The sequence below is a fragment of the Haliotis rufescens genome, unplaced genomic scaffold (genome assembly GCF_023055435.1).
Source record: "Haliotis rufescens isolate VD_foot unplaced genomic scaffold, xgHalRufe1.0.p SCAF_10, whole genome shotgun sequence".
In the NCBI taxonomy this organism is placed as follows: Eukaryota; Metazoa; Mollusca; class Gastropoda; order Lepetellida; family Haliotidae; genus Haliotis; species Haliotis rufescens.
This window is the reverse complement of record NW_025963780.1, coordinates 10546414-10562998: the sequence shown is the minus strand read 5'-3', so window position 1 is coordinate 10562998 and position 16585 is coordinate 10546414. Positions and strand designations below refer to the sequence as shown.

At 39.6% G+C, this 16585-nt stretch overlaps 1 protein-coding gene across 1 annotated transcript in view; it reads left to right on the top strand.

Moving 5' to 3' along the window:
* The window catches only part of LOC124145313 (dynein heavy chain domain-containing protein 1-like), a 225660-nt gene that overhangs the window by 7907 nt on the left and 201168 nt on the right, over positions 1-16585 (top strand). Inside the window, exons 5-15 of the mRNA XM_048386779.1 lie at positions 480-581; positions 994-1149; positions 2666-2753; positions 3545-3612; positions 4103-4219; positions 4899-5048; positions 5980-6149; positions 7028-7138; positions 10318-10365; positions 14474-14557; positions 15856-15945. Of these exons, the coding sequence (XP_048242736.1) occupies positions 480-581; positions 994-1149; positions 2666-2753; positions 3545-3612; positions 4103-4219; positions 4899-5048; positions 5980-6149; positions 7028-7138; positions 10318-10365; positions 14474-14557; positions 15856-15945 (1184 nt within the window). The remainder of the gene's footprint in view (positions 1-479; positions 582-993; positions 1150-2665; positions 2754-3544; positions 3613-4102; positions 4220-4898; positions 5049-5979; positions 6150-7027; positions 7139-10317; positions 10366-14473; positions 14558-15855; positions 15946-16585) is intronic.

Genomic DNA, 16585 nt, shown 5'->3' with positions numbered 1-16585 from the left:
TCTTGCTTTCACTGTCGCTACGCTACACACAGAACAATCACTGAGTGTCGTATAGGATTGTATACCTGGTGATTTATGGCAGAATATATATTGAGTATCTTATGCTTGTCGTTAGAGACAACTAACTAGAATCAGGTGATCATGATGTATGGTCTAGCTGAATGTGTGGCAAATAATTCCTATATATATGGGATGCAGTTCATGCTGTCAACCACTGGCTTTTCCTGGCCTAGACCTCACTATTGACAGGCAGCCATGATACAGCTGGTATTTTGTGGCCTGTAAAATAACACAAGATGTTTAAAGAAGGTGTATTGGGCTGTAGCTATTCAACAAGAGTTAAGTGCTTCAGATAACTTTGTGCCATGATGTGAGAATCATTATGATATCATGTATTGATGCAAATGACATACACATTTCTGAAATTTAACACTGACTGTGAGACTTTGTTTTGTCTACAACAAGATTTCTATATACAGTTCCACCACTATCTGGAGCGTATTGTCAGCCATGTTGAGTCCCACAAAGAGAGGTTCTTTGATCTGCAGCTGGTTGATGCTCTGTCCAAGGTCTTCCCTGAGGTAGGCCCTCTGTTGCACATGCATACTTGTCACTAAGATAGATCTTCTATCGCATGATCTGTCAATGGTTTTTTTCTGAGGTAGGTCCTTTAATGCATTATCTGTTGAAAATGTGCCTTGAGAAAGTCGTCAGGTAAGGCTCTGTTGAGAGTGCTGGGTAGTATTTGTTGAAACATCTGTCCAGAGTCTTCTGCAGATCATACTTTTTGTTTGTTCCCAAATGTTATTTTCTGGTAGCTTAATACTTTTTCAAGAACCTACGAAATATCAGACATTAAATGTTATAACCTTCAAATTACCTTATTTCATTGATTAGGGATATTTGAGTTGGATGTATTATTGTACTTCATTAATCTATGTTGGATGCAGCAAAATTCGCACCTTTTGTTATACAATGTATGTTGTATGACAGGAACTTGAGCTACTTCGTCGCCGCGGCGCCTTCCCAGCCAAGCTATACTGTAGTCCTGGTGTCAAGTCTGTCCCTCACTCACCCAGGAAGTCATCAAGCAGCGTTGTCAAACTGAGACTGCCGGACGGCACTAACCCATATTCAGCACATGTGCTTGTGAGTGATTCATAGACGGTTGTTTGTGTGAACAACACATTTTTGTTTTCATGATTCAACTGATCAGAACCAAAAACAACAATAAGAAAATAAAATAAAATTACTTTTGATTTAGTTTTATGTGCATTGTTGACTGTTTGAGGGTTGGGTCAGTAGATCAGTGTACAGTAGTTTATTCCATGGATAGGGAGAGCCTTGAGACAGACAGGACAAAAACTACAATAACATACAGAAAGTCAGGATGCAGTAAGGTCGTTAGGAACTCTCGTTGGGATTGCATGGTCAGGCTCATCGCATCTCATTTGCCTGGATTGATGCTCATAATCTCAGTCACTTGATTGTCTGGTCCAGACTGCCATCATATAGCTGGAATATTGCTGAGTGCGACGTAAATAAAACAATTGCATAAAAGATGTTTTGTTTTATGACTGCTTCATATACCCGTTGAAATAAGCAAGGACTGTTCCCCTGTTTGTTGGCAAGCATCACAATGTGTCAAACAAACTGATTGCTGTTGGACATAACAGATACTTTCTGTATCATTCTCTACAAATAATGTACCTTGCATAATAAAATATGACATAAAAGAATAATAATAACATTGCACAAGATCTTACCATACTTGAATGTGGCTGTTATTACATATGTGGATTCCTTGAATTGAGTTGTTATAGCATATGTCAATTCCTTGAATTGATCTGTTATAACATATGTGGATTCCTTGAATCGATTTATTATAACATATGTGGATTCCTTGAATTGATCTGTTATAAATTATGTGGATTCCTTGAATTGATCTGTTATAACATATGTGGATTCCTTGAATTGATCTCTTATAACATATGTGGATTCCTTGAATTGATCCATTATAACATACGTGGATTCCTTGAATTAATCTGTTATAATATATGTGGATTCCTTGAATTGAGCTGTTATAGCATATGTGGATTCCTTGAATTGAGCTGTTGTCACATACATGGATTCCTTGAATTGAGCTGTTATAACGTACGTGGATTCCTTGAATTAAGCTGTTATAACATATGTGGATTACTTGAATTGAGCTGTTATAGCATATGTGGATTCCTTGAATTGATCTGTTATAACATACATGGATTCCTTAAATGTGGCTGTTATAGCATATGTGGATTCCTTGAATTCAGCTGTTATAACATATGCTGTATGTGGATTCCTTGAATTCAGCTGTTATAACATATGTTGAATGTGGATTCCTTGAATACAGCTGTTATAACATATGTTGAATGTGGATTCCTTGAATTCAGCTGTTATAACATATGTTGAATGTGGATTCCTTGAATTCAGCTGTTATAACATATGCTGTATGTGGATTCCTTGAATTCAGCTGTTATAACATATGTTGAATGTGGATTCCTTGAATTCAGCTGTTATAACATATGTTGAATATGGATTCCTTGAATTCAGCTGTTATAACATATGTTGAATATGGATTCCTTGAATTCAGCTGTTATAACATATGTTGAATGTGGAATGTCTTCAGAATGAGGAGGAGATGATGCCCTCACAGAAGCTGACTATTGGAGACCTCGGGCACTCGCTGGGGGATGTGGCCCTGGAGATGGCGGCACGTAAGTCTCAGCATTGTTGGGCGTTATAGGAAATTAGTATAGGATTGAAAAATTCATAAAAATTACTTCATTTTCCAATAAAACATTGCCCTCACGTTGAAGACCCAGTGCGTTCAGGTACATGGGTTCAAAGTTCATTCTTGGCATTACCTGACCTGATTTCCCTGGAATAGGCATTGTAAAAACGTCACTCACTCATTTTCATGCTATTTATTTTCTACATGTTATTATCCACAATGTTTTCATTTCTTTTCAATGCAATTATGTCACTGTCACTGATTGTTAGTCATGTCACTGGTTAAAAGTCACACATTTTCAGTCACGTTAGTGTGTGATTTGGGTTGTAACTACACAGATGCCAGAAACAGCGGATCTGTGATACTTCATACAAGATTGATTTGTTTTAGTTTATTTAATTTATCTGCATTTGCCTTGTTTATATTATGTTTAATGCTGTATACAATAAAACCTTGTTAGTGTGGACTCAGTCTAGTCTTAAGTCAAGAAACCTTGCCTTCCATGGTATTAGGGAGGGGGGGGGTAGCCTAGTGGTTAAAGTGTTTGCTCATCATGCTGAAGCCGTGGGATTGATTTCCCACATGGGTACAATGTGGTATGACTATGGGAAGATCTATCTGCAACTAAAGGGACAGTACTCATAGTTATGAGATTGGTAATGTGAACAGCTCCACTGACGTAGTCCAGATTAACAAGGTTTCAGTGTTGCCTCGTACTGGCATTGCTATGTATTGTGTTGTGTTGCTCTGTGTCACCTCTGCTACAACACACAGGCGAGTCCATCTGGAGCCACTGTCTGGGGACCACAGCACTTGCACTCAGCACCCACATACCACAGCAGGTACTGTCTTCAGACACCTCCCATAGCATTCACACAGTTTATTTATTAAAGAGAATTGTGCAATTGTGTGTTAGGCTCTATTTAGATGTACATGTTAGAATTTATTAATATAGAAATAATGATATATTCTTTTGGAAATTTGTGATATTCATTGTAGGTACCAAATTTTGATATACTTAAAATAGTTATTAATATCTTTGCAAATAATGTTCATGTTTTGAGTTTTCATTTATTATGGTAAATAAGTGGTTTTGTTATGTATTTGGTAATATTATGTTTGTCAACAAAAAGAAAATCTTTGTCTACTCAAGTCTGCCAAAATGGCATGATAAATTTCAGACAAGGTATGGTAAGATAATACATGATAAATAAAATATACGGCATATTTTGTCAAGAAAGAATTTTGTCTCATCTAGTGACCTGAAAAAAAAACATGGTCAAGTAACTTGATGAAACAACCAATAAGTCAAATGTCGTCAAATATTTGCAGCCCAAATCACCATCACCACCGAGTAGCTTCAGGTCAAGGTCAGTGTCCCAGAGTGTGACCTCACCGCGGGATAGTGAGAAGAAGACGCCACGTAAAGATGTCATCCAGTCAATACAGGTTAGAATACCTACTCAGCTGCAAGGTGTGTGATGGTAGGATTGAATACATGTCTTTTCTGCACCTTCATGCAAGGTAAGGGGGCATGAGTGGCACAGTCATCTAAGGTGCTGCGATTCACTGTGCAGAGTTGCGTCTCTTGGGCACACCAGAAACCTATGATTGTGGATTCGAATCCCGGTTCACCCCGATAATGTTTCTAGGTTTGTCAGCACCATACTCATGCTCGTGGGTTTCACCAAAGTGGTAACGTCTGAGACCTGCTTTCCTCCAACATTAAGCTGACACAACATGGTATAACTGTAATACTGTTAAAAGCAGCATTATACCCAACTCACTCACGCACGCAAAGTAAACATGTTTGTTACAATACTTCCCTTCAGCTGGATCCTTTACTTGGTACTGGAAACCACACCCACGTATACAGTGTACCATGAGGAGATGACAGTGAGCAGGGCAGCATACACAGAATCATACAGATAACTGTTTCCGTACTGTGTACATCCCGAATGCTTCAAGTCAAATACAAGATGCTGAATGAGTAAGATAGACACACTTATGTATTGACACAGACATGTCAACTGGTATATGTCCATCATGGAACAATCCCAACTTACACAAAATCATTGTGTTCAATCAGTTTTCAGTTCAGTCGTGCATGTTGTCATTGTCCTTCCAGGAAGAATATATCCCAACCATGAATGGGCGAGAGGCGGTGGAATATTTTGCAAGATGTCATCATATTGGCCAGATCAAGTCCATCCACTTCAACCTGTCACCTAGCAGGCACTACAGGCCCTACGACCTCATCTCTGTACAGAAAAACAAGGTGAGAGGAGACTAGTGCTCAGTGACATTTAGGCTTTGTGAGCCATGTTACAATGTTATGTGATTTTCAGTCCTTAATCAGAGAAACTAATCATCTTGTTTTACAATTTTTGTCGATTTGCAGAGTCCATGGGGCCTGTCAGTATTGATTATGATCCTTGGTTCTAATCCCAATATCATCCCAATATCGATTATGATCCTTGGTTCAAATCCCAGTATCAATTATGATCCTTGTTTGAAAATTCCAGTATCGATTATAATCTTTGGTTCAAATCCCAATATTGATTATGATTCTTGGTTCAAATTCCAGTATCGATCATGATCCTTGGTTCAAATCCCAGTATCAATTATGATCCTTGTTTGAAATTTCCAGTATCAATTATGATCCTTGGTTCAAATTCCAGTATTGATCATGATCCTTTGTTCAAATCCTAGTATCGATTATGATCCTTGGTTGTCAGTTTCATACCCTGCATCCCTTCAGATTTGTCCTCCACATTGAGTTGATGTGCAGTGATATAACTGAAATACTGCTCTACGATGCATTTAATGCTCACTCATTCCTTCACATGCTTCTGGAAAAATATATCATATATGAGTATATTCTATATGTATTTTCAAAGAGAACATAAGATTGCACTTTTAGTCTTGTCCACATACTGTGTCATAAATAAAGTGAAACCTCATTAACAAAATCCTTCAACTCAATATGTCCTCATAGATTTAACAATCCTCATGAACAAGATGATTTTAAACTGAATATTTAAACCTTGTAAACCTCATTAACATGGTCCTTTAACTCAATATATCCTGATAACTTCATGGTCCCAGCAGCATGTTTCTTGGCACCGTGGTTATACAACCACCATCAAGCTACAGATAACTAGATATAGGTTGATACTGTGTTGTAAGACAAAGAGTGGTGATTGCAGGCCAACAGTGAACACTATGTGTTCTCCACATTCGGTGTTCTCCATGTGTATGAACACCTGCCCAATGAGAGCCTGACCCTGGGGGAGTGGCAGAGAGAGGCTGTGTTATGGAAGGCCCTTTCATCAATACCCTTCTTCAAGAACTATCTCATCAAGAAAATGTTTGATAGGTAAGTAGATGCTTCTCTGTTCATCTTCTGAGTAAAAGATAAATACTGATGGAAAAAAATAAAAGAATAGTTAAAAAGGTTTTGTTGGTGGGAAGCAAGCATGTTTTGTTGTTGGAAAGCATATTTGTTGGAGGGAAGCATGTTTTGTTGTTGGATAGCATGTTTTGTTGTTTGAAAGCATGTTTTGTTCGTGGGAGGCATGTCTTGTTGTTGGGAGGCATGTTTTGTTGATGGGAAGCATGTTTTGTCACTGAATAGCATGTTTTGTTGTTGGGAAGCATGTTTTGTTGTTTGAAAGCATGTTTTGTTCGTGGGAGGCATGTCTAGTTGATGGGAAGCATGTTTTGTCACTGAATAGCATGTTTTGTTGTTGGGAAGCATGTTTTGTTGTTTGAAAGCATGTTTTGTTCGTGGGAGGCATGTCTTGTTGATAGGAAGCATGTTTTGTCACTGGATAGCATGTTTTGTTGATGGGAAGAATTTTTTGTCACTGGATAGCATGTTTTGTTGATGAGAAGCATGTTTTGTCACTGGATAGCATGTTTTGTTGATGGGAAGCATGTTTTGTCACTGGATAGCATGTTTTGTTGATGGGTAGCATGTTTTGTCACTGGATAGCATGTTTTGTTGTTGGGAAGCATGTTTTGTTTATGGGAAGCATGTTTTGTTTATGGGAAGCATGTTTTGTCACTGGTTAGCATGTTTTGTTGTTGGGAAGCATGTGTTGTTGATGGGAAACATGTTTTTTCAGTATTCATACATGTTCCTGGATTTTAAGAGGGGCGGTCTGAAATATGAAAAAAGTTTCCTTGTTTTTGTCAATCAGTATTTTAGGATGAAACTGTTTTTATTTTGTTTCTGCTCTCTGTAAACTATAGATGGCGCACCAACAAGTTGTACCTTGACTACCTGCGGAGACAGGAGATGATTGCCAACGGCCTCCTTCATAACATCCCAGCATTTGGGGCAGGCCTTCTCCAGGTGTCAAGGTAAATCTAAGTTTCATGTCTGGAACTGTAAGAAATCATTTACGTAACTATTGGAATGGCAACATGAGAAAAGTGTGATGCACATCATCTATAAATCTATAAGGGACAGGTAATTTAGAGTCGTGATAACTTTTGGCGCCTTCCTGTTTTGCTGTGTTGGTGTGTTGCATATGTATTGCATGGTGTATTGTATATATCCATTGCACATTTGGTGAAAATATAAGGTTGGAAGTGGGGTATAATCACGGCAGTAGTGACCCTTGGTCGGGATATGTATGTCCCAGGACCCCATGCTTGTAATGACTGCCATGTTTAACCTGGATGATTGTCTGTTATAGAAGCCCACCTGATTAGGCCAAATCCCATGCAACATCCATCAACACACCTGCCATTTTGGTGTGATTGTGCACTTAATTGGCCAGGTCACAGCTTTCACCTTCCTCAACTGGAAAATTCAATCCTTTACATTTGACATTCTACAAGCATTGTGTCCACCTAATACCCTTATATATGCTATTAATACAAGCATTGGGTCAACCTTATACCCTTATATATGCTATTAATACAAGCATTGTGTCCACCTAATACCCTTAAATATGTTTTTATGCTATTATTACAAGCATTGGGTCCACCTAATACCCTTATATATGCTATTAATACAAGCATTGTGTCCACCTAATACCCTTATATATGCTATCAATACAAGCATTGTGTCCACCTTATACCCTTCTATATGCTATTAATACAAGCATTGTGTCCACCTAATACCCTTATATATGTTTTTATGCTATGAATACAAGCATTGTGTCCACCTAATAGCCTTATATATGCTATTAATACAAGCATTGTGTCCACCTAATACCCTTATATATGCTATTAATACAAGCATTGGGTCCACCTAATACCCTTATATATGCTATTAATACAAGCATTGGGTCCACCTAATACCCTTATATATGCAATTAATACAAGCATTGTGTCCACCTAATACCCTTATATATGCTATTAATACAAGCATTGGGTCCACCTAATACCCTTATATATGCTATTAATACAAGCATTGTGTCCTACTCATACCCTTATATATGCTATTAATACAAGCATTGTGTCCACCTCATACCCTTATATAAGCTATTGATACAAGCATTGGGTCCACCTAATACCCTTATATATGCTATTAATACAAGCATTGTGTCCACCTCATACCCTTATATAAGCTATTGATACAAGCATTGTGTCCACCTCATACCCTTATATAAGCTATTAATACAAGCATTGTGTCCACCTAATAGCCTTATATATGCTATTAATACAAGCATTGTGTCCACCTAATACCCTTATATATGCTATTAATACAAGCATTGTGTCCACCTCATACCCTTATATATGCTATTAATACAAGCATTGTGTCCACCTCATACCCTTATATAAGCTATTAATACAAGCATTGTGTCCACCTAATACCCTTATATATGCTATTAATACAAGCATTGTGTCCACCTCATACCCTTATATATGCTATTAATACAAGCATTGTGTCCACCTAATACCCTTATATATGCTATTAATACAAGCATTGTGTCCACCTCATACCCTTATATAAGCTATTGATACAAGCATTGTGTCCACCTAATACCCTTATATATGCTATTAATACAAGCATTGTGTCCACCTCATACCCTTATATATGCTATTAATACAAGCATTGTGTCCACCTAATACCCTTATATAAGCTATTGATACAAGCATTGTGTCCACCTCATACCCTTATATAAGCTATTGATACAAGCATTGTGTCCACCTAATACCCTTATATATGCTATTAATACAAGCATTGTGTCCACCTCATACCCTTATATATGCTATTAATACAAGCATTGTGTCCACCTAATACCCTTATATATGCTATTAATACAAGCATTGTGTCCACCTAATACACTTATATAAGCTTTTAATACAAGCATTGTGTCCACCTAATAGCCTTATATATGCTATTAATACAAGCATTGGGTCCACCTAATACCCTTATATATGCTATTAATACAAGCATTGGGTCCACCTAATACCCTTATATAAGCTATTGATACAAGCATTGTGTCCACCTAATACCCTTATATAAGCTATTAATACAAGCATTGTGTCCACCTAATACCCTTATATAAGCTATTGATACAAGCATTGTGTCCACCTAATACCCTTATATAAGCTATTAATACAAGCATTGTGTCCACCTCATACCCTTATATATGCTATTAATACAAGCATTGTGTCCACCTCATACCCTTATATAAGCTATTAATACAAGCATTGTGTCCACCTAATACCCTTATATAAGCTATTAATACAAGCATTGGGTCCACCTCATACCCTTATATATGCTATTGATACAAGCATTGTGTCCACCTAATAGCCTTATATATGCTATTAATACAAGCATTGTGTCCGCCTAATACCCTTATATATGCTATTGATACAAGCATTGGGTCCGCCTAATACCCTTATATATGCTATTAATACAAGCATTGTGTCCACCTAATACCCTTATATATGCTATTAATACAAGCATTGTGTCCACCTCATACCCTTATATATGCTATTAATACAAACATTGCGTCCACCTATTACCCTTATATATGCTATAAATACAAGCATTGTGTCCACCTAATACCCTTATATATGCTATTAATACAAACATTGCGTGCACCTAATACCCTTATATATGCTATTAATACAAACATTGTGTCCACCTCATACCCTTATATATGCTATTGATATAAGCATTGGGTCCACCTAATACCCTTATATATGCTATTGATACAAGCATTGTGTCCACCTCATACCCTTATATATGCTATTGATACAAGCCTTGTGTCCACCTCATACCCTTATATATGCTATTGATACAAGCATTGGGTCCACCTAATACACTTATATATGCTATTAATACAAGCATTGTGTCCACCTAATACCCTTATATATGCTATAAATACAAGCATTGGGTACCAGTAACATATTCTGTTTGTGAGTCCAGAAGAGCCACAAAATACAGAGATACTATTTAGGAACCGTGACAGAGATTGGGCACAGCATTGGATGAACTATTCTTTACAATTTGTATTTGCAGTCATGACATCACACACACAGAATTATGAAATCTAACCTGAATTATTTTTTTGCAGACTGCTGAAGGAAGTGATCACTATAAACTTCTTACCTTTTGAAACTGAGTGAGTGCCTTCAGATTCTAACCTGAGGGATTGGAGATAACTGACTAAATATTATTACTTAAAGCTATACATGGGTAATTTTATATCTTATCCTGCATTACTACCTTGATGCTTTTACGGCTGTTTCTGACTGGGAAGATGGAGCTGTGAGAGATCCTGGCTGCAGAAGTTGTGTCCCAAGCAGTTGTGTGGCATATATCCTCCCACAGCTAACACATGACCGGAAGTAGTGAAGTCACGTATAAACACATTACTGCAAGTCATCGGACTGTACAGATGTTTGTGAATAAAGCTATCCAGTTTTCAACAACCAGATAGCATTCTTTGCCTATCCTTTTGCTTATCCTTTGATAACCAATACGCTCTCAATTGTACCTATTATAGTCTGGTGTACTGGGGTGGTCCTTCCCACACTAACTTCGCATGTGTGTTGTACCTGTCACCATCTTGTTTTGCCATGTAGCCATGTTTACAGGTCTTGTGCTTTGATATGTCAAAATTCCTATCTTAGCTCTTGTTCATGTGCTATATACGTTCCTATTCTGGGCTTTTTAAGTGTATAACTATACTCTTTATTTCGTAATTTTCTCTTGTAAACATCTCTTGTAAAAGTTGTGTAATAATTACATGCCCGTCTCACTTTGGTGACATATGTATCCTCTCTGCTTGCTCAATTTGGTCCTTCCCGCCGGATGCCATGCTCACAGATTTGATATCGGCTTTGGATGATGTTTTCTACAAGCCGTTCCTCACTCCTGCATTTGAGGCACCTCGTTACCGGAAACAAGATTTACTCATTCATGCGATCAAGCCACAGATAACGCGCACTGTCTTGATGATGATTTACATCGTATAACTGGTTTCTCTAGGCCAACCACTCTGCTTATGCCCAACACTCGGCTCACCTTCATTGAGACTGAGATTCGGTGGTCTCGCAAGCCCTTATCTGTCTTGGCCTCTTCTGCCAGAGCCACTGATCAGGACCTCACCGAGGACAGTCCTTATTGGCTCGATCACTTGCGTGCTATGTCTTTTCAACAACGTCAAATCGACCATCTATGTAATCATCTCTGGGTGGCCTTGACAGAGATCACTACAACCAGGCACCTTGGTTATCTTGCCTTAACTTATTGGGATTCTGAGTTCAAGAGGCAACTCCTACAACAGCCTTGGAGTGCATCCTCGTTCTTTAATTGCACCATCTCTGAAACCCATGCACTTGTCTCCAGCTTTACCTTGATGAAATGGCGCTTAAGGCACTGGAGCATTGTCTCAAATCAATCCAAATTCAAACCATCTAAAACAGGCAATTATCAGCCCAGACGGCTTCCCCCCCAGTCTTCTTCCTTTTGTGGCAAGGGTCAGGATCTTCTAAAGCCACAAAGAAATGATCTACCTCATCGTCGCCAAACCAAGTCCAGTGGTGGTGATCGCGGAGGCAGGCCCTGGAGCATGGTGCCTGGGTTCTCCCGATCCATGTGGTCCCAGTCAGAGACACTCAGAAGAGAGATTGGTCAGGTTTTGGGCCAATTGGACAATTCTTCAAAATCTGTTTGTCACCAGCATCCTTCGTCAGGGGTACCGGTTCCTGCTTATAATAGGCCCACTGGCATTTCCATGGCCCCGTGGTTATTTACCCGGATTACCAAGCCAGTTACTGTATACCTGCACCCGAGGAATGTTCAGTTCAAGTCTTACATCAACGACTGTCTACTGAACCATCAGGACCCAGAAAGCCTCCTTCACAAGTATTTCACTCAACTTGGATGGATCATCAACAAGCTCAAGTTGGAACTCACTCCATCCTTCAAGCTCAAATTCATAGGCGACCTGTTTCGCACCGACCAGTATCTCCTCCTGGTACCCAATGACAGGTGGCACAAAATACAGCACCACCTGCTTCCGCCCTTCATGAAGCTTGCACACTTCGTCAATGGCAGGTATTAATGGGCCTTCTCACATCAGCTCAGGATCTGATGCCCAGAGGCTGACTCCAACTTTGCGCACCACAACAGTTTCTGGCTCCGTTATTCATCGTCAGAATCCTCTGGCCGCTCCCAACTCACTTCTGCCCGTATCTTTGTTGGTGGACAGTGAGATCAAATTCTGCGAAGGTGTCTCCTTGACTACGCTCAAGCCCACACTCACCTGTTCGTCGATGCCTCACGACAGGATTTGGGGTCTCATCTGGGGGACCAGACTGCTGTGGTCAAACAATGAGCAATGGAGGCACATCAACAGTTTGGAACTTGAATACGATTCAAGCGTAGAGCACATGGTGCTGTCCATCTTGGGTTGTGCTGGGATTTGATTGCTAATAATCAACACACAGGACAGCCAGACATATCTTTCACTGTTCCTCCCTTATCGTTTATAGTGGATTTCTGAGGCACTGGACGAGGATGAACTACTTCTGTGCCCAGTTTGGGCCTTACAGGTTTTCCTTCATTGATCCAAGACACAAAATGAATCTCGGAAATGACTGTTCATTCCAGTTTCACCTACATCCCAGTTGGAAGTCATATCAGTGTGGCTGCGCTCCATCATCCTACAAGCTTACGACCTTGCCGGTTTGGGCCCGCCCAGAACCAACAACCCCCTTGAGATTCGGGCTGTCGCTTCGACAATGGCTCTCCACAGCAATTGCTCCATTAAATCCATCATGGAGGGTTGCTTTTGGTGCTCGGATACTGTCTTGGCCAGTCATTATCTCCGAGATATGGCTCTTGACTATGTGCAAGGTGTTCTTAGCCTTGGTCCCCTGGTGGTGGTGCTGCAAGGTGTTCTTAGCCTTGGTCCCCTGGTGGTGGTGCAGCAGGGTGTTCTTAGCCTTGGTCCCCTGGTGGTGGTACAGCAGGGTGTTCTTAGCCTTGGTCCCCTGGTGGTGGCACAGCAGGGTGTTCTTAGCCTTGGTCCCCTGGTGGTGGTGCAGCAGGGTGTTCTTAGCCTTGGTCCCCTGGTGGTGGTGCTGCAAGGTGTTCTTAGCCTTGGTCCCCTGGTGGTGGTGCAGCAGGGTGTTCTTAGCCTTGGTCCCCTGGTGGTGGTGCAGCAGGGTGTTCTTAGCCTTGGTCCCCTGGTGGTGGTGCAGCAGGGTGTTCTTAGCCTTGGTCCCCTGGTGGTGGTGCAGCAGGTCACAGTCTCAAGATGGTCTTGGCTTTTACACTCCGGAACTAACCCTGCAACGTCTCTGGTGTTAATTACCCCTGACTAGAGGGTTTCATGTTTCCGTTTATTCCAGCTGCTTGAATTGGAATTTAGAACGTGGCCGACGCACTTTTCTGCTTTTCCTTTTTCCACGACTGGATTTCACACCTCTTACTCTCTCTCATGTGGCTCTATCAGACAGGAAAGGTCTGTGGTTTCCTGTTTTTCGGCACAGGATGCTATCTGGTGACCTGACTTGTCAGAGGGTCTCTCCTGAAGTTCCATCTGAAAGGTATGCCTCCCTCCATTTCGTCTGATAAAAATGCATTGAGGTAGTAATGCAGGATAAGATAAAAACATTTAATAAAATCTAAAATATTTTTACATTTGGATACTTATCCTGCATTACTATGTCAAAAGTGCCTGCCCATCGCTTGGCTATCTCCCTGCAAAGTTTCCAGGTTTCCGTACAAGCAGTAATGTGGCAACACATGACTTTACCACTTCCGGTCATGTGGTAGCTGTGGGAGAGCATATGCCACACAACTTGTTGGAGCAACAACTTCTGTATCTAGCTCCATCTTTTTCTAGTCAGAAACAGCAGTAAAAGCATGAAGCTACTAACGCAGGATAAGTATCCAAATGTAAAATATATTTAGATTTTACGAATATTTCATTGGAATATGAAAACACAAAAACTTAAACTATGTTGAATGATATATAGGCATTTGAAAGACGTGTACGTCAGAACCAGGTTTCATGTGAATGAAGAGTTATAACATACAACAATCCAGGTGTGCCTTTCCACAATAAAGAATTTCCCTATTCATCAGTTGTCAAAAAATTTAAAAGAAGATCCAAAGAGAAAAAGCACTTTATAAGTATATCAGCAAGCAATCTTTTCCTGTGATGATAACAGAGTGGCCAGTCTCAGTAATGATGAACACTTGATCCTTTGCTTCAGCAAAACCTACCAGCTGGGGGAATATGAGAACAGCATCAACTACAAGAACATCCAGGCAGATAAACTCTTGGAAAGATTCTTCAGGTGAGCTGGAAGTCGGGGACAGTAATTGGCACAAGATCTGTGGGATTTTACCTCTCAGAAATTCCCAATTCTCTTCTTAGAAGTATTTCCTATGTGACGGTATCTTCACCATGTTAATATAACATCTTGGGATACATATAGGATCTATGAATGAAGGCTGCTGGTGAATACAATGGAAGGCTAGTTTTTAGAATTATCATCCATGAATAATTTTTTAATTTGAAGTTTACACGATATACGGCTTTTCCATTAGACCAGAGGTCGGTCCCATGACCGCGAAATTGACGTTCATAAGTGTATGAACGACCCAATTTGACGTTCATACGTTTTTCACAAGACCGTGTTCTTGAAATGACGTAAACACTGACGGACTACTTCCACATTCCTGGGGAAACCCCTGGGAATTCCCTAGCACGAAAACATACATAAGCGTTCTTTCTGATCATTTAGAACCTTTATTCTTGGTCTCAGCATTTCAGTATACATTGAGAAATGTCAGAGAGCGTGACTGCATGATTGTTCACGAATATCCTCGCTACAGCCTATCCTAATGAACAAACGAAGAAATGCACATCTAAACTATCGTATCGACTCAATTCGTGTCTAGGCTGACACTGACAGTCTCCAGCAATCTATGAATTTACCTTAGTGTCTGTTTGACGCATCTTTATTCACCTTTCAATGATCGGCCAGTTGATCAATGATGACTAACACATGTAACCGCCACAGGTTCATTAACAACTTCAGAAATCTCTCCTGTCACGTTTATTGTGTCGGCCATTTTATGTCTTGTACTTGATGTAAATGTATTACGACCCGCTGAACTTTCTCATCTAATGAGGATAAGATTTGAACACATGTGCCGCGTAAGATGTTTCTGAAGAGCAAGCTGTGCATCCATACGCTCATGTCACCTCTCTTTTTGAGGAACTATTTTACTCCGCGATATAGCTGGTTGTTGTATGGCTGTCAGTGTAAACATGAAGTCACATGTACTAAATAAAATTGTGTTTAGATCTTGGCCTCCATCCTTTGAGGTTAGAAATTGTGATAAAAAAATTATAAGAATTGACTTTCACTTTGTGTGAGTTCATTGGAATATGAACCTTCATAGAGCGAGGGCCAAACTGTATGAACGTCGGAGCTTGTGACGATGTTCATACAGTTTGGCCCTCGCCCTCACCTACTGTGAACTTAGAAAAAAAGCCATTCTTATCATTTTTTAGATTTTTTCCACTTTTGGAAAACTTTGGGTCATCAGAATATTCATATTGTTGAGTTTGTTGTGGATGTTGCAGCTACTGCAAGGTGGTGGTGGAGGTGACAGCGGAGGAGTCGTTCAAGAAGCTGCGATATTGTGAGGAACAGGTCAAGAAGAAGACGTTCTTGTGAGTAGTTGCAGCCACTGACGGGCCAGGGGCAGACAAAAACATCGTTATTCATAAAGCATTGTTATATGAGGAAACATTAAGATACCAGTGGATATTGTGTCATAAGGTATTGCTCGACTGATTGAAATGTTAAAATGTTGAATGAATTGTTTGGTTGAAAATATGAAATCGTTTCTCAATCAAAGACATATAGACATAAAATTTATTTCATGGAAACTTTGGTTGTGTCCACACCAGGGGTCCGGAAAATTTAAAATCCCAATCGGACATTTACATTTATGCCACGCCCCCTTCAAACAGCGTGTTTTAGTACGACTTTTTACACACAAATTACAAGTTGTTACGTATTCATAATATGATGAATTATGAATTGTTTCAATTTAAATTGTTTAATTCACCGGACAATTAATAACAAATAATATCATTTTAGATATATATGGAAAACATACGTTTGTTTCTGTTATAATAACGATCTGTCAACGTTGTGAACGGTCCAATTAATATTCATGAGTCTGCTCAAGTGTACGCGTTGTAACATTTGGATCGAGACTATTATCCCATATTTGGTTATCACGTGACCTCACGGGAAAAGTTGTTTTTTTAAACTAAAGATTATTTAAAAACAAGACAGATAATA